The sequence below is a fragment of the Neovison vison genome, chromosome 7 (assembly GCF_020171115.1).
Source record: "Neovison vison isolate M4711 chromosome 7, ASM_NN_V1, whole genome shotgun sequence".
In the NCBI taxonomy this organism is placed as follows: domain Eukaryota; kingdom Metazoa; phylum Chordata; class Mammalia; order Carnivora; family Mustelidae; genus Neogale; species Neogale vison.
Window position 1 is genome coordinate 1,099,861 of NC_058097.1, and position 22,039 is coordinate 1,121,899.

Sequence of the window (22,039 nt, forward strand, 5' to 3'; positions counted from 1 at the left end):
GCCGTCGCCCCCACTGCCCATCACCCCCACTGCCCGCCACCCACCCTGCCCGCTCCCACGCCCTCTCTCCTCCCGGGCTCTGCAGCTCAGACAATGACTAACCCGGTTCCTGCCTTGACAGATCATTCTGGGTGGTTCGCATAGACGAAAACGCACAAACGGGGCACTTTATTGTCTGGCTTCTCTAAGTGGCAGAGTGTCCTCGGGGTTCGCCTGTGCGGTGGGGCCTGCTCTTCCTGCGTTTCGGGCTGGCGTGGCGTCCCGCTGCACGGACAGACCGCACTGCGTGGGACCACGTGTGAGCTGGTGGACACCTGGGTTGTTTGCACCTGCTGGCTATTTTGAACACTGCTTTTACGAACAGTTACGTACAAATTTTTGTGTGGATGTACGTTTTCCTTTCTCATGGGTAGAGACCCAGAAGCAAAAGTGACTGGGTCACCGGCGAGCTCTACCCTCTCCTGTTCTCGGGGCCACCTGTCCTCTGGCACCGGCACTGTTCTGCGCCCCCGCCAGTGTGAAGGTTTCAGGTCTCCGCATCTCGTCCAACACAACAAATTCTGTATTATTTTTAAAGTGACTTCTCTTGCTAATAAACGGAACTCACACGAACTCATCTCAATTTAATACCAAGCTAAAAACTGAAGGTAAACAAAAACATTTCACCCCCAAAACTCGCATAACTAAGAAAAGAAGCAAGAGATGTATTCTAGAACCCCCAAAGCATCAACCATTTCTTTTTGTACTGTATCATACTACTGTGTAGAACGAACAAGTGTGGGCAGAAAAGGTAAATATATACTTAGAAGCAAAGTCTGAAACAAGTTACTGATTCTGCGCAATCGAGCTGCAGAGAAGGCCAGCTGCCGCTAGCCTCAGATTTTCCCTGCAGAAAGCCCTGCCCGCTGGCCTTTGTCTCTGAAACCCAAGCTGGGCATTTCACTGGACTCTGGAGGGACCTCCCTCCCGCTGCGAAGTGGCCCTGGGGACCACAGGGTCCACGGAGACGGTGCCCAGTCCCTGCCCACGAGGCAAGTCCTGAGGACGCCGACCTGCAGGCCCAGCAGCAACGTCACGCGCTGCTGCTCGACTCTGGACATCAGCTGAGCGCTGCGACCCCGCGCACCGCAACCTCTGTGGCATGGACGGGTGGCGCTGCCTCCTGCCGGCGCAGCCCCCGGCTAGTCCTGACGGGCTGGCCCGGATGCTGAGCCACAGTCTGACCACACCACACGTACACCTATGCCAGCACGTACGTACTGGCCTCCTTCTCTGTAATCTAGACATTTCAAAGGTGCATTGACATCATTTATGCCCACATAATTATGGAAAAGAAGTCCTCCGCGTAAGTTACAATTTTCTGAAGTGTTAACATTTCAAATACCAAAACTTTTTTTAAAGCAGGCTCCGTGTCGAGCCCGGAGCCCAAGGTGCACTTCGAGCTCGTGACTCTGAGACGGAGATCCGAGCGGAGATCAAGAGTCAGACACTTAACTGACCGCACCACCCAAGCACCCCTCAAATACCAAAGTTTTAAAGACCTGTCAAGAACTGACTTCCTACAACATACCACACACTTTGCGTTCTCAGGGTGCCCACACTGCCCACGGCGTCACCGGCAGCCACCCTCCCGAGGGCAGAACGCACGTGGCCACACAGCGGAGCTCACCACGCGCACGTCCACCTCCAAGGAGCCTCCTCTCCGCAGAAGGCGCAGCCCGCGTGTGCACGGCACAGGCCTGGAGCGCGCGCCCCACGGAGGGAGCTGACCGGGGTCCTGAGCGCATCGGCTCCCTGGTCCCCGTGCCCCCTCTGCACCGCGTCATCCTGGGTGTCGGGAGAGGGCCCTCCAGGGGCCGCTCAAGGGCAGAGCCTGCCCTCTCGGGAAGGTGAGACTCCACCGTCCCCTGCCGTCCCCCCACCCCGTGCCATCCGCAAGGCTCCCGCGAGCCTCCGGTGCCTCTAAGAACAGCGGTCCACGACCGCTCTCTGCCCCTCAGAGCCTCCCCCTTCCTTCTGGCTTCACATCAGAATGCTGGATCCAGGAGAAAGAAGTCTGGCCTCCGGAACAGAGAGTGAGTACCGTAGACTTTGTACCTGTCCCCTGGCCTCTGAAGGGCATGGAATGTGACACTGGTGCAAGAGGAGTGGACAATGCTGCCACAACATCTGGAAAAGAAGTACAGGAAGCCCTTGTGAAATCGCTGGGCCACGAGCGAGGGCGCCCAGGGCCAGAGTGAGGCGGGACCAACACAAGCATCTTCCTACCTGTGCACGGACAGCGCGGAGCTACAAGGACCGCGCCCCCACTACTGCCGCTCGGCACGGCGACCCTCGCGGACCAGGGTTCGCACGGCCATTCCCGGGTCTGCCCCGCTCCGCGCCTCTGCTGCCTGTCCCAGCCACCTGGCTTGCGCCATACACCCTCCCGGAGCGAGCGGGCCCTGCTGCACTCTGCCGCACTCGGGGCCGCTCCATTCCGAAGGAAGGGTGTACTTCCGCTTCGATACATTTAGCAAAAAAGTGGCAACTTTCCTCACAGTTGTGGGAAAATGTCTGCACTGGCGCCTGGGACGTCTGGCCTTAGGGAAAGGGAATGATACTGTCGCCATGAGAGCTACCTTTCTCTAGAAACAGGTGGGCCTGGAACCACAAGTGTGAAAATGGCGAGTCTGGGCCCCTCCAAGTCCGTCAAGTGAGGCAAAGACCCATGAAGGATTGATGCCAATACTGCCACCAATGGTCACAGTCTGGCCCCAAGAACAGCCTCGCACAGCTTCAGAGCTGAACCACCACCAGAGTCCCGGGAAAAGCCAAGGCCACACCAGGCCCCCTGGACAATTACCTTTCATGAAGAATCGGCAGGTGGGGCGCGGCCTCACCTTCCTGTCACTGGGGTCCTTTACTTCGCCCTCCTCCAGATCATCGTCCTGAAAGAGAGACAACAGGACTTAAGAGGGAATCACCTTAACGGGAGAAAGGAGGTGGGAGGGGCATCGGCCAATAGGCAACCCAGATTCCTCAGCCAGCGCTATGGGGCTGTGTCGAGCTCGCCTCCGAGACCGAGGCACAAAGAGGAACACCAAGTAAAAACACCCCAGGACACAGGCATGGCAGGGGTGAAGCAGGGTTTCACCACGGCTCCCTTCATTAGCAATGCTGGGCAGAAAACGGTTACACTACAGGTTTTTAATACTCCCCCAATGTTTCAACAAGATTTATAGAGCAAAATATTTATGCTCTTTTTTAAAGATTTGTTTTCATTTATTTTAGAGAGAAAGAGAGTGAGAGAGAATGCATCAATGGGGAGAGGGACACAGAGAGAGCGAGCCGTAAGCAGACTCCCCAGCGAGTGTGGAGCCCCAAGGGAGATTACGGACGGAGCTGAAATCAAGAGTCACACACTTAACCAGCCGAGCCAGCCAGGTGCCCCAGAATATTTTATGTTCTTAAAACTAAACACTCTCGGGGCGCCTGGGTGGCTCCACTGGTTATGTATCTGCCTTTGGCTTGGGTCATCATCTCAGGGTCCTGGCTTGGCTGAATTCCACGTTAGACTCTCAGCTCAGTGGGGAGTCTGTTTCTCCCTCTCACTCAAATAAATAAAATCTTAAACAAACAAACAAAAAACCAAACCAAAACAAAAAGAAACTAAACACTCTAGGGCGCCTGGGGGGCTCCATCAGTGAAGCGTCTGCCTTTGGCTCAGGTCATGATCCCAGGGTCCTGGGATCAAGTTCTGAGTCAGGCTCCCTGCTCCGTGGGGAGTCTGCTTCTGCTTCTCCCTCTCCCTGCCACTCCCCCTGCTTGTGCTCTATCACTCAGATAAATAAAACCTTAAAAAAAAAAAAAGGAACAAAATGTTCTGGTATATTTCAAAGTGGCTCCTTTAAAAACAAAAAACTAAACACCCACGTCCTCTAATTTAAAAGCCCGGAGCTGGGGAAGAGGGAGGTCCGTGAGACCCAGGCCCCTCTCTCCGTAGCGCAGAGCTCCTAACCTCAGCTGTCAAGTCTTGACATGATGCAGGGGCTTTGAAAACACGGGAGCTTGGGTGGGTCTCGCCCTCAGGGGTTCCCAAGAGCAGCCGTGATCCAGACTACTGCTCTGTGCCCTGGCCGGCCGCCAGTACCCCACGGCCTCAGTCCCAATGACCTGCAGGGACACCCGCCTGAGTCCCTCAGCTGAGCCCCCAGCCCCAGGGGTCACCTGCAGTCCAGAGTGAGTATGCAGCCACCCCACCATCTCTGTCGGGAGGTCCCAGATGGAGCCCCCCTGTCCTAGCCTGTTCCGGGCCACCCAACCCAGGGGTCACACAGGGCAGGCTGCGGGAGTCATGGGAGCATCTACCCTCTCCTGCGGCATCGCGCTCATCCAAAGCACGGCCCTGTTCCACGCGGTCTGGAGCCACGTCCTGCCTCGTGGCCCACTCTCTCCTGACTGCCCACATGCGGTGGCCTTTCGGACCCCAGCCCGCCCTTTTACTTCTCCGCTTCTGTTAACGCGCAGCTCGTCCCATATTCAGATGGCAGGTGAGTCTCCGGCTCCCTACCCCCTGCTCCCTTTGTGACGGGTCTTGGCCACCACGGCCCTGCCCGACTGAACAGGAGCTCTCCCAGGCCGGACTATGTCACGTCCAAGCACAGCGCTGGGCTTCTGGCCAATGTTAACTATCTGTTTAATGAAGAAATACCTGGGTCAAACCCTGGGTTTCTGATGACTTTTTTTTTTTTTTAAGATTTTATTTATTTGACAGAGAGATCACAAGTAGGCAGAGAGGCAGGCAGAGAGAGAGAGGAGGAGGAAGCAGGCCCCCTGCTGAACAGAGAGCCCGACGTGGGACTCGATCTCAGGACCCCGAGATCATGACCTGAAATGAAGGCAGCAGCCCCAACCCACTGAGCCACCCAGGCGCCCCTGATGACTTATTTTTAAAGCTGAGGTATTTGTATCATTCCTGCCTTGAAAATATTTACTTACTACAAAAGCATTTAGGGGCGCCCGAGTGGCAGCTGGTTAAGTATCCAACTGCAGGTTTCGGCTCTGGTCATGGTCTCAGGGTCGGGAGGCTGAGCCCCGTGCTGGGGTCCGGGCTCAGGGTGCAGTCTGCCTGAGGACTCTTCCTCCCTCCCCCCGCCCCCCCCACTGCACACGTGTGCACTCTCCAGTAAATAAATCTAAAAAAACCATTTTACAGTGCAAAGAACACCTGCTAGAAAGTTCTATCCCTTAAGAAGCAACAGAGTGACTTTTCTTTGAAAAGATTAAATAATTTATTCAGGGACTTCTCTCGTCCCCGGGAGTACTCGTCGTCTGGCTGAGGCCCGCCCCTTTCGCGCACCAGCCCTGTCTCCCCACTTCCCAACCGAGGACGATTTCCTCACGTCTCAGAGGGCACGCGCACCCTTCACGTGCGGAACAGCACACCGCTCTCCTCTGGCCCTGAGCGTCTTCTTTCTACGACCGTCCTGACAGAGATGACCGCCACGCCAACCCTTCCTGTGCGGTTTACACAGGCTCAAACAGAGAGCAGGTTCTTGGGTCACCGGGAGAGCGGGCTCTTCTGAAAGATCACAAGCCATTCGAATCTCTGTGCTTCACTTGGAAATTAAGGCACAGGAGCGGGGCTGAGGAGAGCAGGTCCGCAGTCCGCTCACAGCAAGGGCACTGGGTGAGATTTAAGGAGATGTTTCTGCAAAGCTGGGACTTCCAACACTTGGCAGAGCAGAAAGGAGAGCCAGCCACCCATCTCCAGACTGCTGAGTGGCCACGCGAGCCACGGAGAGCAGCTCTGCGCAGCTGCTGGAAACACTCTGTGACAGACCTAGCAACGCACGGCAGAGCACTCACGACGCGACGTCCCCCGGAGAGGCCCTGCTGGCCGCTGCCCCCCACCAGCCCCCACACCCGCTAGGATGGAGACAGACCCCTGTCCCTGGTGCTTGGCTGGGTTTATGGGCTCCCCATCAATTAAAAAACAACCGAGAACAATCAATAAATCTCTAGGCAATGTCATATCCTGAAATTTTCAACGGACCACTTAGTAGCATGGCTTTTCAAGTGATGAAAAATGAAAAGAAGTCGTAAAACCTTGCAGAGCTTCATGCAGACGCTGCCGAAGAAACGGGACCTCTAGAGTCGGGGCGCACCGCGCTGCTGCATGCGGCCGGCCCGGCGAGCGCGCCACGCACGCGGGTTCTCTCCGACCACCGGATCGCGCGGCTGCAGGCGGGGACAGCAGAGGGTGGAGGACGGGCAGGGGCCCCAGCCGTCGGGCAGAGCAAACTGGTGGATGTACACACGGGACAGTGCCCCTGAGGCCCTCCGTGACCCCCACCCGGACAGGCCAACACAGCCCGAGCACGGAGCCCGGGGGTGGGCGAAGCTCTCCGGGGTCTGCAGGCCTCAGCAAAGCCCGGCTGGCACACTGGCCTCAGAGCGTCCTCAGGGAAACACACGCGGGGCACACTGGACTCCGATGGCTTTATGAGACAGGACTGGGGGGAAGGCCTGGGCTCGCATCCTGACGGTGCGCACCAGGACAAGGGCCTCCACTTCGAGCTGGGGAGCCCCCGAGCGGAACTGGTGGCCGCGCTCAGGGAGCTCCGTGTGCAGCGTCTCGGGGCACCCCAGCAGCGAGAGCTCAGGACGCGGTCACGACTGACGGGAAGGACCGAAAAGACGGCTGTCTAAGCAACGCGGCCTGGCCTCACCTCCTGCTCCGCACAGGTTTTTATTGTCCTTTAAATCAAACCAACAAAAACAACGCACGCACGTTATTTCTCTGACAGGAAGCGGTTCCACCACGGCAGCTCCTGCACGGACAGGGGGTCAGCAGTGGCCGGGCACGTGCGGAGGCACACGGGCACAGGCCCCCGAGGCCACCCACCACCTCCGCGATCCTGGCTTCTGCGTGGGCAGGAGGGAACAACAATACAGATCCATCATCCCTTACCCGAAACCCTTGGGGGCAGACATGTTTCGGGAGTTCAGAAACATTCTGGCTTTACAAAGGCGGTATAAGCAGGGCTCTGAAACAGCTCCCCGAAAAGGACACAGACTGCCTTCTGTGCAGAGACATGTGACCAGCCCCACGAGCGGTAAATATAGGACACACAGCCTGGTGTCCACTGGGGCCAGATCTGCCACCAGAAGAGCGCGGAAACCCTTCTGTCCTCAGAGCTCTGGGACTCCCACCGCTCGGGGTGGGGGCTATGGCCGGTGCGCCCGCACGAGCCCGTGCGGACCAGGCTAAAGGACATGGGGGCGGCAGTCCTTCGGGCGGCGGACCTGGCACTCCCTCTTTGCTCAAAGACAGCACAGGCGGCTGCCTCCGGGGCTTCAGCAAGGCCGTAAGCATGTGCGTGAAGGGACATCGAGAAGAGCAGACATGATCCACAGGCACCACCTGGAAGGCACCAGACCCTTGCGGAGGGGAGACCCTAAGCCACCAGAGGGAGTGTGTTAAAGGGACACCTTTCGTAGAGGCTGTCAGGTATCTAGACACAGAAGGAACAGGCGGATCTGAACAGGAGAAAATATAAAATACCACCTGCAAAGAAAATGTTTAAAGTAGTTTTCACATGGGTGGGCCAGGAGCAATCACCTGTGAGCCAGGGGTGGGCTGTCCAGTGAGGACTGCGGTCCTGCTGTCCCTGGCAGGCCAGCCCACCAGTGTGAGAGTCGGCGAAGAACGCAGGTTTGGAACACAACGCGCAGTCCACCGTTCCCCAAAGGGAGAGCGCCAAGTTCTAGTGACCAAATGACAAAAAAGAAAACCAAAGCCAACACACGAACAAAGGGAAGGACGCACACACCAGACGGGGGGCCGCGAGTTGGAAAAGGCAAAGTCAAGACCCACAGATACACATGTGAGGGCTCCTCCCACCCGGGCAGGAGGAAGGGCTCCGGCAAGACAGGGGTGTGGCCAAGGACAGGCCTCCGCGCGGCAGAGGGGGGCCAGCGGGCTCCCTCCACTCTTCTGCGAGACGCAGACGCGGACACAAAGTCACAGGCGAGTCTGTGATCGGTGTGGCTTCCAGAACAGGTCGGGGACTATGGATTAACTAAGGAGGTTCCCTGCGGCTCGGATGGCAGGGACCCTCGGCGCCCACTCCACAAACGAGCCAACGCCGTGGTAAACCCTCCTGGCCCGGCCGCGGCAGCATGCGGCACTTCCAGAAAGTATCTGTGTCGGGAGGCTGTGCCGGCGGCACACCGGCCATATATAAAGGTCATTCGAGATCTTACTCACAAGTCGTGTGGTTTAGAAAAAAGAAATTTATGGGTTTATGCACAAATTGATGTCACCATCGGGAGAAATACTAAGAGGGCAGCTGGGGCGGGTGGGGGTGACCCGGCCACATGTCAGGTCACCTATGCTAGTGACCCAAAATCTAAAAGGGAGAAAAAAGGCACGGAGATGTGTCATGACAGAGGAGAAAAGCACTTGGCTTTTCAGACTCTTGCACTCGGCTGTCTGGCAATTCAGGGCCAGGAGGCTGCAGGGAGGTGGGCGTGTGCTCTGGACAGCGAGCCTGCGGGGCACGGGACCTCGCAGCGACATCGGGGAATGCATACTTCTGAGGTGTGCGCCCAACTGCCCGATTCCTCTCATAGAGCAGCCAGGTCTGAGCGGCTGAAAGCGACCAGCAAAAAGTCCTTTGGGACGTTCGCCTTCCATGAGGCCAGAGGCCACTTCACAAGGACTCAGTAAAAGGGACAAAGTGAAAGGATGGATAAAACCAGGCTACTTCCAGAAGGAAACGCACACCTCTGGCTCCCTCTCCATCAGGGTTTCGGGCCTAGGACAAGGAGGAGGACCCGGCGCCAGAACAGTAACAGGGCACCCTGGGAAGGAGAGATCCGGGAATGGAATGTCTGCTTGGTGGGGACACGGGGCAACACTGCAGCAGGGATCAGTCAGGGAGTGATGAAGGGCCAGGATGGGGCCGGGGCCCAGGGACAGGCCCCATACAAACTGACGGGACATGCACCCTGGGCCCCAGCAACTGAGGGCCGGCACTGGTCACCTGCACCCAGGACTTGGGCTGCCCTATCTGTGGGAACAGCTCTCCAGGGTAAGCCTCCCTTCTGCCCACGGCCACTACATACTTCAACAGCACTCAACATTAATGTCCCCCAAAGTAACAGGGGCTCGCCATCTGCTCGGCACGCAGTTTCTGGCTGCCTGCAGTGGGAGGCTGGGGAGACCGACGTGAGCTGCCCAGATAGGTTCTGGTCTTCGGGAGCTTGCATGTTTGGAGGTGGGGGCAGGGGGAAGCAACAGGAACAAACACACCAGTGGCCTGAGTGTGTGGAAGTAAACAGAGTCCTCAGCCAGGGGTAACGGAGCCCAGGGAGGAGGCAGAGCCCCCATAAAGGAAGCAACATTCACGCTGACGGCAAGGGGTGGGGGGCAGCCGGGAGCGCAGCCGGGGGGGCCAAGAGTGGAAATCAGCAGAGAAGCTCTTGGAGGCAGCCGCGCTCCTGTGAGGGTCCGAGTCACCATCTACGATGCCTGTCCTCCCCTTGTTGAGGTCTGCCCGTCTCCAAGGGGGCTGGGGCGGGGTCCTGCTCTGCACGCTCACACCCCGGGCACGGTGCAGTGACCCTGGCATGCCACAGGGCCCCCCAGGGCCGTGACCAAGAGGCCCCCTCTGTGGCGTGGGGAGACTGGGTCCGCACGGTGGAAGGAAGCCGCGCTCAGGTGTCCTCAGCAGCACTGTTCCAGCGCGGCAAGGCCCCGGCAAGAAGGCGTGACGGAGGGCGGAGCCAGCCAGCTGGCCAGCGAATGGTAGGATCTGAGGGCACAAGAAAGCCAAGCTAGATTTTTATTCCACATGCTTCCTCCAGGGAAACTGGCCCGTCTCTAGGCAATGGGCACTTTCCAGGGCTGGTCTGGTTCAACCCAAGGTCCCACCACTACAGCCAAGTGGAGGCAAGCCCGCTGGCGTGAGGACAGCAAGGTTCACGGGACCTGCAGGGAGACACCTGACCCCACAGAACCATGGAAAGGCAGGAAAGGAGCTGAATTTCCCCCAAGACTTATTCCACAGCTGACGCGAGAACTTGCACCTGATCGGCTCTGGGTGGCAAACAGGCTGCCAAGGACCCACAGCGTCCTGGTCACCAGGAGACCTCGTTTCCTTAGGACAGAAGCAAGCCACGGCTTTTCTCTCCGTGACTCCGAAAAACCACATTCACACGCAATCTCAACCAACAAGTTCATTTTTTACCTAAAATTTCACCCAAACTGACGAACTTGAGTCTCACATCATCTCTTTCCTCGGTAACCCTGCGGCAGAGGCACACTGTCCAAAACCGGAAGGGAAGCGCAGCTCGAAACCCTAGGAGCGCCTGCCTGATCACGTCCTGACCATACCCTTTAAATGAAGCTCCAAATGAAAACGACTAACTCAGCTGTGAGAAGATAAAAGACCTGAGATCCTCAGCTTACAACCATATAACCCACCCCCGTTCTGTTCTTGTGAACCAAAGTCAGAGAGGCAGGGTTCAAACCGCACACACTTACCAGGCACAGCCACCGGCCACCACAGTTCGAAATGGACGGAGCCCCGCTGCACCAGCAGCTGGCTAGGAAGTGCGGTGCTTACCGTGAACCAAAGGCTACGTACTTCCATAGCAGCAAGCTTTTCCCTCCCCTAAACCAGAACATTTCTTTTTCTTTTTCTTTTTTTTTAAAGATTGTATTTATTTGACAGACAGACAGAAAGCACAAGTAGGCAGAGCAGCAAGCAGCAGGAGGAAGAAGCAGGTTCTCCACGGAGCAGGGAGCCCCACATGGGGCTCCATCCCAGGACCCTGGGATCGTGACCTGAGCCAAAGGCAGAAGCTTCACCGACTGAGCCCCTCGGACGCCCCTAAACCAAAACGTTCTGGAGACCTATTCCACGCACCTTTCACTGCCATGACTCCTGGAGAGGCAGCATCCCCTTCCCTGGGATGTTTAAAAAACCCCCGACAATGTGCTCTGTCCCTCTCTCAGCTCCTCTGAATAAAAGCACTACTCAGGAGGACTTCAGGTTCCACGCCCAAACTCAACTTATTATTTTTTAAAAATATTTTATTTATTTATTTGACAGACAGAGATCACAAGTCGGCAGAGAGGCCGGCAAGGGGGAGCGGGGAGGAGTCTCCCCGCTGAGCAGAGAGCCCGATGTGGGACTCGATCCCAGGACCCTGGGATCATGACCTGAGCCGAAGGCAGAGGCTTTAACCCACTGAGCCACCCAGGTACCCCCCAAACTCAACTTTTAAAGGTCATGATTACAGGGGCACCTGGATGGCTCAGTAGTTGGGCGTCTGCCTTCGGCTTGGGCTGTGATCCCAGGGTCTTGGGATTGAGCCCCAAATCAGGCTCCCTGCTCGGCGGGAAGCCTGCTTCTCTCTCTCCTGCATCCCTTGCTTCTGTTCCCTCTCTGGCTGTCTTCCCTGTCAAATAAATAAATAAAATCTTAAAAATAATAAAGATAATGATTACAAAAGGAGCGTCTGGGTGGCACAGTCAGTTGAGTGTCCAACTCTTGGTTTCAGCCTGGGTTGTAAGATCCAGCCCCTTGTCGGCTCCACGCTCGGTGGGGAGTCTACTTAGGACTCTCTCTCCTTCTCCCTCTGGCCCTCCCCCTACCTACACGTACGTGAGCGTACGTGTGTGCACTCACTCTCAAATACATGAATATATCTTTAAAAAATCATGATTACTAAAGAGGTAAGGATATGCAATGGGGAAAAGTCTCTTTAACAAATGGTGTTGGGAAAACCGGACAGTAACATGCAAAAGAATGACACCAGGCCACTTCCTTATACAATGTACAAGAAACAAACTCAAAATGGACTGAAGACCTAAATGTCAGACCTGAGCCCATAAAAATCCTACGGGAGAGCACAGGTGGTGATTTCTCCAATATCGGCTACAGCAACGTTTTTCTAGATATGTCTGTATAGCGGCAAGAGAGACAGAAGCAAGAATGAACCACTGGGACTTTACAAGATAACGAACCTTCGCACAGCAAAGGGAACAGCCGACAAAACTAGAAGGCACCCTGTGGAATGGGAGAAGACACCTGCCAATGATATACCCAATAAAGGATTAGTATCTAAAGTAAAGAACTTACGAAACTCAACAGCAAAAACCCAAATAACCCAGTTAAAAAGTGGGCAGAAGACATGAACAGACAGTGCACCGAAGACGACACACAGATGGCCAACAGATACACAAAAAGATGCTCCACATCACTCATCATCAGGGAAATGCAAATCAGATCCAGAACGAGACGCCACCTCCCACCTGTCAGAATGGCTACAATGAGCAACGACAGATGCTGGCGAGGACACGGAGAAAGGGGAACCCTCGGGCACTGTTGGTGGGAATGCAAGCTGGTGCGGCCGCTCTGGCAAACAGCATGGAGGTTCCCCGAAAGGTTAAAAACACCACCCTACGACCCAGAAATCGCACTACCGGGCATTAACCCCCAAAATACAAAACACTAATTCAAAGGGATGCATTGACCTCTATGTTTACGGCAGCATTATTTCCCAGAGCCAAGATACAGAAAAGAGCCCACATGTACACCCATACACGAACGGATAAAGAAGATGGGGTGTAGACAGACGATGGAACTCTACTCACCCGTAAAAAAGAGGGAAATCCTGCTATTTGCGACAACATGGAGGGAGCCAGAGAGTGTAATGCCAAGTGAAAGAAACCAGAAATAGACAAATACCATATGATCTCACTCCTACGTGGAATTTAGGGAACAAAGGAGCAAAGGGAGAAAGAGAGACAAACCCAGAAACAGACTGGTGACGTCAGAGGACACACACACTGCTGGCCCCCAGAGGGGAGGGGGTGCGGGACGGGTGAAGAGGTGGCAGGAAGACGGGGTGCACTTGTCTTTGGGGGCACTGGGTGACGTGTGGAAGTGCTGCATCGTTACGGCGTGCACCCAAAACCGGTGCTTCACTGTATGTTAACTGTCCCAGAACTAATGAAAGAAAAACAGACCACGATTCCAGTCCTTCGATCGGATGACGCATCATAAAACCCGACCTCTCCGCGTCTGAGAGGGTATGTCAGTGTTAGCGTCTCTGCAACCTGAACCGCAGAGTATTTAAGTCAATTATAACCAAGCGAGATGGCCTGATCAAAGGCTGAGGTGTCTGGAGACAGCCCCCGATGATGCACTCCTAAGATCTTTCCGGGGACACCTCCAGGGACGCTTGGCCCAGCCGGCACCCTTGCTGGAGGACGGGCTCGGGGACAGAGACAGCCCGGAAGAACAGACAGGACTCAAAGGAAGCTCCGAGCTCGTCGTTCGGAGCGCAGCAGTCTCAAGGAACTAACAGAACTGAAAGTCCACGATGGTTTAGTTGAACGTGACCTCGAATATCATCTAAAGATTGCAAAAATAAAGGAGAAACGATCTCCGCTCACCACACAAACCCGGAGCGCGAGAGAACATCCGGGTCAGGCACCGGCACGCCGGCCGCCAGCAGCAGCGAAGGGGAGCGTCCGCGGAACGGCCAGCGGCCCAGCGGCAGACCCAAGTCCTCGGACTCTAGCCTACTCCTTGTCCCGCCTGCTTTCGGACACTCCCTCGTCACCACAGGGGCCGCTCTCACAGCAGTCCTGACGCGCCGGCCCTCACGTCTCCTGCCCCCGACCCTGCCCCGGCCCGGCCCCGCCAGCCCGGCACTCACGTCAAGCTCCCCGTCGTCGAGCTCCCCGTCATCATCCTCCTTGCTTTTCTCCTTGGTGGTCTCCAGGGGCTCCTTGTCTTCCACACTGTGAACGCCTGTCGCCCCCTCGTCCCCGGGAGCTCCTTCCCCCTTGTCCTCGTCATCCTCGGCACCGGCCTTCTCGGCCTCGTCCTCCTGCCCGGCGGGGGCCGGCTCCTCAGGGACCTCCTCATCGTAGTCTAACTCATGCTCGTCCAGGTCCCTGGTGACCGACGAGGCCTCGTCCCTCAGGTCGCTCGTGCGCTCTTCCTCCCCTCCGTCCGCCTCCTCCCCAGGAGGGGGGCTCGTGGGGTCCCTGCTCAGATCCCGGGCCTCGGACTCCCGGTCCTGGTCCTCCTCTTCAGAGCGACTCTCCTCCTCCTCCTCCTGGCTGAGTCCCGGGCCGGCGGTGTCCTCGTCCTCCAAATCAGAAGCCCTCCCCCCAGCTCCGTCCAAATCAGGGTCGGACCCGCTCTCCCTCAGAATGTCATCGTCCGAGAGCCCCTGCTGCTCCTCCTCTTCGTCCTCTGGAGAGCGAGGGTCCCGTTCAGGGCTCTCGGCCACATCCATCGGTACCCACGGTTCTGCGAAAGAAAGAGAACACAGACACACAGCAGTCAGCGACACAGAAGGTCAATCTCGGCCTGGTTTGCTCGGCCCCGTGCTCATCTCCGACCTGCAGGGGGGACCAGGACCTGCACCTCTCTTGGTCCCGCACCGCCCCTCCAAAGCCCAGACTGCACTCCACAGACCACTGCTGCTGCGGTCCCACCAGGGAGGCCATGGGCTGGCCCCGCACACATGCATCCACAAGGCTGCACGCGGTCCCTCAGCCGTGTGTACGTCACAGCTCGGCGATCTGTCTGGGACCTGGAGCGCTCCTCGCCACAAGCACACGCGGCAGGTGAACAGAGACTGAGCAATGAGACAAGCAGGCCAAGGGAAAGCTTTTTGGATCCTTAAATTACTTTTAAAATTCAAGAAGAGCTGCGTTGTGGAATGAGGCAGCAAAACTAAAGGCTGCTAGCTTTCCAGAGCCACGCTCAAGGGTCTGGAGCAGAAACCCTGGCCGGCCTTGTCCCCAGGTCACGGGCTAGCTCCTGTTCCTGAACACACCTCTCCAAGCATGGCCCCAACTGCCCCATCAGAATCTTCGAACACACAGACCTTGGGCCTTCTCACAGATCTGTATGCTGGGGCCACCAACAGATGCTCAGAAAGCAGCATCCGTTCGTGCATGCTGAGATGAGCTCACGGAAAAGTGGAGAACCGTCACTCCAACAGAGCTAGGCCACGGAAAAGAACCCTGGCTGAAAACTGTATGTATCTGAGTAGTTTCGAATGTTAGAAGAATGCCATTTCAGAAGACCTTTTTCTTCAATTTGTACTACCCCAGACTTCATGATAAAGCAGACATTTCTCATTTTCCCACCTCCATGCCCAGTGGCAGAGCATCGTTCCATCTGTTTAAACGTAAAGAGCAGAGAGTGGGACAGGAGCACACGGTCAGCATTTAGCAGGGCGGCCTGGAGCTAGTCACTGCGGAACTAGTTGGAAATAACGGAACCAGTGAGGGGCTCAGTGTTTACTTAGTTCTTCGAAATTTTAATTTAAAATAATGCATGTTGCACACATGCAGCTTGGTACTTCAGCAAGATCTGGAAACACACCATATAATTACGTTCTTTAAATATAAATAATTATTTTGCGCATTCATGAAACTAAAAACTAAATATTTATCTTTCAAGTTTATACTTTTGAAAGGAGAAACTGTGTTTAAAGATGCATATACCAAGAGATAAAACCTTAACCTTCGGTTAAAAACACTTTCCTTTGCAGTTAATGGAAATTATTACAATTGAGTACACATTAAGACAAATCACTTAAAATTGACTTTATAAATCAACTAAATGGTTAACAATAATAAAAATTTATGAACCAATCCATTCACAGCCACAGGTTTAAAAATGACTCACTTTTCAGTCTTCCTAACAGCACTATTCAGAGGTAGGACCACTGGGGAGGATTGTTAAAAAGTCAGGCCTCAAGGGGCACCGGAGTGGCTCAGGCAGCGAAGCTTCTGGCTCTAGGTTCCGGCTCAGGTCGTGGTCCGAGAGTGGTGAGGAGGAGCCTGGCGTGGGGCTCGGGCTCTGCACTCCGAGAGCGTCTGCCTGAGAGTCTCCCTCGCCGTCTGCCCCTCCACGCCCCTCCCCAGGGCGCACACTCTCTCCCTCTCAAAAAAAGTCAGTCTTCCGGGGCGCCTGGGTGGCTCAGTGGGTTAAGCCGCTGCCTTCGGCTCAGGTCATGATCTCAGGGTCCTGGGATCGAGTCCCGCATCGGGCTCTCTGCTCAGCAGGGAGCCTGCTTCCCTTCCTCTCTCTGCCTGCCTCTCCATCTACTTGTGATTTCTCTCTGTCAAATAAATACATAAAAAAAACTTGAAAAAAAAAAAAAGTCAGTCTTCCAACGATGGACTCTGCTGAAAATCAAGAAGCGCCCGACCTCCCGGGGGCAGAGCCTGTCCCTGTGCACAGCACACCTACTGGCCACAGTAACGAGAAGCAAGGTGCCCGAAAGCTAAGGGCTTTCTGTTCTCAGCTGTTGCACAGGACCCCCAGGAAGGGGGTCACGGCAGCCACTCAGGGCTCCTTCCCGTTTACTAAGGAGTAAGATTTTCCTTTGCGTAGGAGTCCTCTGCCCGTCTTTGCATAGCTGATCACACCCTATGTAAGAAACCTTCCTCGTGGGAGGGCAGCGACTTTCGTCTCCCCAGCTGCTGAATCTAGACATATACCCTGTGGGCAGCCAGTCACCTGCAGCTGGTCCCTCGGCCTCAGACCTCCTACTCAAAACCCGACAAATTCTTTTTGCTTAAGTGGGGAGAGGCAGAGAGAGAGAGGGAGAGAGAGAATCTTAACCCGATGCGGGGCTTGAACTCACGACCCTGAGATCATGACCTGAGCTGAAACCAAGAGCTGCATGCTCCACGGACTGAGCCCCCCAGGCGACCCCCAGCAAATTCTGATTCCCACCTTTTTTAGTCCAACGGCAACCCTGAAAACAAAATGACTTCTTACTTAAATCGATCAAATGTTATCTCAAATTCCACGTCCTCTCAAACTAGTTTAAAAATCTGCAACGGACAGGTCTGCTCCTGACCTCCCGACACCCGACCGTGCTCAGGGCCGCAAGCTCCTCCAGCCTGCGAACAGCCCTTTGCTGGGGCTCGGATGCAGATGGCTTTGCACTTCGGTTTCAGGGTTATGTTTAGATCCAAACTGCTTTTTATATTCTGTGAAATTGAAATCAAATCCTCGAGTAAGAAATGGAAGAAACAGAGCACCTATCTTCAAATACCTGAACCAGTGCAAAAAGTGGGCCAGGCCAGCGGGCAGTTTACCCCTTGGTGTGCTGCAGGGTGATGGGGTACGCAGACGGTGCAACAGCGTGGGCTCTGCGTTAGAGCTGAACCCCAGCCCCTCTGCTTCCCAGCTTCGGGATCCTGGGCCAGCTACGTACACTTGCCACACCTCGGTCTGTCTCTTCCCCTGAAACACGGGTACAACAGTATCTACTTTACGGGGCTGTTGCAACAATTAGACGAGATAAGCCTGATAACAAGCCTGGCAAGGGTCCCACATATCTGAATTTAAACTGAATTAGTGAGACCAGTAAAGGTAATCCTCACCTCCTAAGAACCAGACCCCTATCGCTCCTGACAGACGCATTTCCAGTCTCTGGGCACACCTGAGTAATTCACTCGCGGTCTCACTCGACAAACAGCTCTCTACTCCACGCGAGACTCTACCCTTGCAAGGATGTCTGCAGTGAAGCTGGCAGCCACCACCATCTGCTAAGAGACGACCCGTGTCAGGTACCTGAACAGTCCCTCACGCCAGCCTTCCAAATAAGCCATGTTCCCTGTCACCGGGAGAGCCCAGGCCACACAGCCACTGAGCGGGTATCCTGGGACTGCAAATCAGAGCTGCCTCTAGGGCGTGCAGCTGGGTACGGAGCCTCGCGCCGCGTGTGAAACGAGCCGGTGCTCCCCGCTGGGGGCCAGCCCCGCCGTCTGCTGTTGTTTCTACAGGAAAATGGAACCCAAGTTCAAACTGATCTTACAAACTCTTTTTTGGGAACAGAATCCATTTCTGGGGACTTCTACTGAACCAGTAGATTCTACCCGTTTTTCTTTTCTCCCTTTTAACATTTCATTTTGATCCGTCTACAGTTCTCTCAGGCCCTCCAGAAACAAGAACGTTCTCATCCACGTGGAACAGGGAACGCATCATTTACACAGTTTATTAGTGAAAATAGCTATGAACATATGGAGGGCCGACTTGTGACACCAGCCATTTATTTTAACCTTGTCTGAAGTTTGGCTCTTAGGCATGTAAACTAAACACGAATCCCAAGAAAAGAAACCACAGAGGGGCACACCTTTACACGGGCGCCCCGGGAAATGCCGACTGGAATCACAATCCTGAGAGGCCCGTGTACTGTGGCAGGGCAAGTAATTTCAAGAAGTACTGAGTACACGCCCCCACAGTTTAAATTTTGGGTATCACTTCAACGTGCCAAGGACACAAAGGCCCTGAACTTCCTGACTCTCAAAGGCAGTTTCCAGAGCTGACCAGAAGGGGGCAGGGCAAAAGGTCCCGGGCGCACCTGCTACTCGGAGGGCGGCCTGCCATTGGAGGGTGGCGGTGCTTAGCCTTAGCAGAGCACGGGCTGTTTTGAGAATCCGATGAAGGGGATGGGAAGGCTTCTCTCCCTAGAAATAACTGAATGTATGCAACTTATCTCCCACTTTCAGGAGCTCAAAGTCCCCTGAGGTTTATTTACTACTCCCAAATGGAGAATCTTGCCCTAAGTATACTATACGTTGCTCTAGTGCATATCCAGACTGACCACGCCACGCACAACTGTCTGTCTGCAAAGTCTGCTGGAGATCCCTCCCCTCCACAAAGTACCTGAGTAGAAGGCTTCAGACTCACCTCTGCGCTCCCCAAGCTCAGCGAACAGCTAGCCCTTAGTGGCAATGCTCCATGTAAACTATTGTCTAAATTGGGTCACACCTGAGACTGTAAAGGGGTCACTATTAACAATTACAACAGGTGGCTCAGCGGGTTAAACCTCTGCCTTCAGCTCAGGTCATGATCCCAGGGTCCTGGGATCGAGCCCCGCATCGGGCTCCCTGCTCAGAGTGGCGATGGCTTCTCCCTCCGCCTGCCACTCCCCCTGCTTGTACTCCCTCCCTCTCCCTGACGAATAAGAAAAATCTTAAAAACACAAAAAACAATTACAACAGGCATGAAGAGGGGCTTCCCCAGGCACAATGGGAAACACAGTCACCCTTAGGAGCGCTGACAACTTCCTGAAGAGTCCCGACTCTCCTCTACCGATGGAACCCCTGCGATCTGACAGTACGAGGCCACACGCAGGCGAGCACCCTGGAGAGAAAAATGTGCCCGAGAATCTACCTATTAGAAACAACCTGAGTCACAGCTCGCGGCACAAAAGAGAAGTGTCACTGGGGGTCAGAAGATGGTTTGTGTTTCAGGCCCGGGGCTGGGCTGGTTCGCGGTTTCTCTGGACATCTACATCCTGTTTTGAGATGAATCCAGCCTGGCAGCCACCTGAGCGCACACGTGAGGTCCGGTGCTAGGGAGAACGCGCAGCCCATCGCGTGCAGATGATGACACGGAGGGTCCTCTCGCCCCATCTGCACCAACTCCCAGTTCATGGTTTTTACTCAGTTGTTCTTCTCATGCGATCGCCTCGTAACTGAAGATTCCTGGCGAACTTTAGAACTACCTCTTCGGTTCTCTGACCCACAAGATGGTGAACTTGCCCAGAGAACTGAACGACAAGTGTCCATCCCTGTGTTCCCACTGCTGCATTCAGCAGACGATGTTCGACAAATGCTTGTTGAGTGAGTAGCAAAATCTTGTTACTTGATAAACTACCTGTTGCATCCCAGGCAGAAACTGGAAGAGAGTGCCCCGTTTTTAGAAGACCACCGCAGAACTCAACACGCCGTGGGTACTGCCTCCTGTCCCAGCAGCCGCTCTGCAAGGCTGCACACTGACTCCACTGACAATACTGAAGTGCAGACCATTTTGGGAACTTCTCTGCTTGACTGACCTTTCGAATCTGCAATGTTCTTTCCTGGTGCTCTGGGAGAAGCAGGTATCCCTCCTGTCAAGGCAGGTCACTTTGAGAAATCAAAGGAAACCATTCACAGGAAACCATACCTGGTGTGGTAGCACATGGGATAAGCTACCGACCCAGGTAAGACGACCACCGGCTGCTTAAACATGGGGTACGGCTATTAATGAGACCAATTTTATCACACAGCTTTTGTATTTATTGCCAATACACAAGTTAGAAGGTGGTTTAGGCAGAGGAGCACCCATGAAATATAAGCATAACCTTTTAGAACAACAACTTTTAACAGAGCAATCCCCATTTGAATGTTTAAGTTCTGGTACCTCTGGTTAAAAATTCTGATTCATGGGGCGCCTGGGTGGCTCGGTGGTCTAAAGCCTCTGCCTTCTGCTCAGGTCATGGTCTCAGGGTCCTGGGATGGAGCCCCGCATCGGGCTCTCTGCTCGGCAGGGAGTCTGCTTCCCTCTCTCTCTCTGCCTGCCTCTCTGCCTACTTGTGATCTCTGTCAAATAAATTTTAAAAAATTCTCATTCATGACCACAGATTACAGCATCTAAAGGACGTCAAAGAAGATGACAGACTCCACCCCAAACTGACTAAACTTGACCCCAAACTCCCCAGGAAAGCAGCACTCACCTTGAGTCGACAGGTAGCTGTGAAAAAGTGAAAACCCTTCTTCCACACGAGCAAGCTCACGGCTTACCTGCTGGCTCGCTGCAATGATCCCACAAAGCTTTCTTACAACATCCGGGCGTTCCCCACCCAAAACCAGAGAGGAGCTCCAGCCTTTGGCACACTCGCGTGCTCGGACTGTAAAATTCTCCAGCAAAGGCTCCAACTCCACTCCACGCGCACAGGAGGGAGGGGAGTCTCAACGAAGAGACGGTGAGACTGCAGGGCCCCCAGGCAGCACGGCAGGTACCAGACACCCTCTTCTTCCAGTTCCCCCCGGCGGATGGAGCACCGACCTACTCCTGCAGAAGAGCCTGCGGACCGGAGCTCTCCGAGGACGCCCGACCACTCTACGCGGCAAACGCGCTGTCCTAAAGTGCTCGAGAAAGCTCAGGCGGAGTCCCGGGCTCTCCCGGCACGACGGCTACAGTTTATCCAAAGGACTCGGCATCCTTCGGGCTCCTCGCTGAAGGAGCAAGAAGTTCATGCCTAGCGCGGTGCGCGCGCTGGGGCTCGGCCAACACACCCAACCTGTGCGCGCCGAAGCCGAGGGAGCAAGTTCCGGGAGGCTCCCGAGAGCTCAAAGTTCCCGGGGAGCCCATCCCCAGGCCGGGCCGGTCTCCTCGAGAGGGTGCCCCTGCGTGCCTCGCCCCCCGACCCCCGCCGTGGGCGGCAAACATGTGCCACGCGAATGTCCCGGAAGAGAAATGACAGCTTCGGGAGAATGGAGTCCACCGCGGGGCGCGGAGCTCCGGGCTCCAAGCAGGTTCCAGGGCCGCCCGGGCCGGCGAGCCGCGGACCGGACGCGGGATCGTGCCTGTTTCCGCGACCCCTGCCCACGACCTGAGAGCCACGCTCGGCCGGGGACACAGCCCGGAGCGCTCCCCGGAGGCGGCGGCGCCGGGGCTCCCGGGCCTCGGCTCCGCGCCGCCGCCACGCTCCCCGCCCGGCCGCCTCGGCCTCCACCCCGCCGGCCCGGCCTCCCCGCCGCCGCCGCCTCCACTTACTTCAGCGCGAGGGCGGGGAGGGGGCCACGGCTCCGCTGGCGTCGGGGCGGCGCGGGGAAGGCGTCCCTCGGCCCTTCCGCTCCTCACAAGCTCCGGCTTGAGGCGCGACGCGGGCGGAACAAACGGGCTCCACTACCCGCGGGGGCCGGCCATTGTGCGACGTCATCAGGCCGCGACAGTCGTCCTGCGGGCCGGCGGGCTTCCCTCGCTCGCCCCGCCCTCCGCCCGCTTCCTTCCGGCCTCCGCGCGGCCGCCTCCGCGCGGCCCCGCCCCCGCGGCGCGCGCCCGCCCAAGTCCGCCCCGGCGCAGGCGCCGCCGAAGGCCCCGCCCCAGGGTGTGTCTCCGGGCCCGCGCGCCGCCGGCCGCCTGACCACGCCCGCGGAGGGGGGGCGGGGGAAGGCGGGGCGGGGGGAGGCGGGCCGCGCCGCGCGCTCACGTGACGCCGCGCG

The 22,039-nt window shown here is 56.1% G+C and overlaps 1 protein-coding gene across 2 annotated transcripts in view; it reads right to left on the reverse strand.

The window, feature by feature from the left end:
• The window catches only part of ZC3H18 (zinc finger CCCH-type containing 18), a 60,831-nt gene extending 39,084 nt beyond the window's left edge, over nucleotides 1-21,747 (reverse strand). Inside the window, exons 1-4 of one of the 2 annotated variants that reach the window (XM_044255571.1) lie at nucleotides 21,591-21,747; nucleotides 13,723-14,324; nucleotides 2,846-2,930; nucleotides 2,098-2,169 (exon numbers count right to left, since the gene is read on the reverse strand). In XM_044255571.1, coding sequence (XP_044111506.1) covers nucleotides 2,098-2,169; nucleotides 2,846-2,930; nucleotides 13,723-14,310 — 745 coding nt within the window. In that variant the 5' untranslated portion in view covers nucleotides 14,311-14,324; nucleotides 21,591-21,747. The remainder of the gene's footprint in view (nucleotides 1-2,097; nucleotides 2,170-2,845; nucleotides 2,931-13,722; nucleotides 14,325-21,590) is intronic. The other variant, XM_044255572.1, reaches the window with a different exon arrangement.
• Between the last annotated feature and the right edge of the window lie 292 nt (nucleotides 21,748-22,039).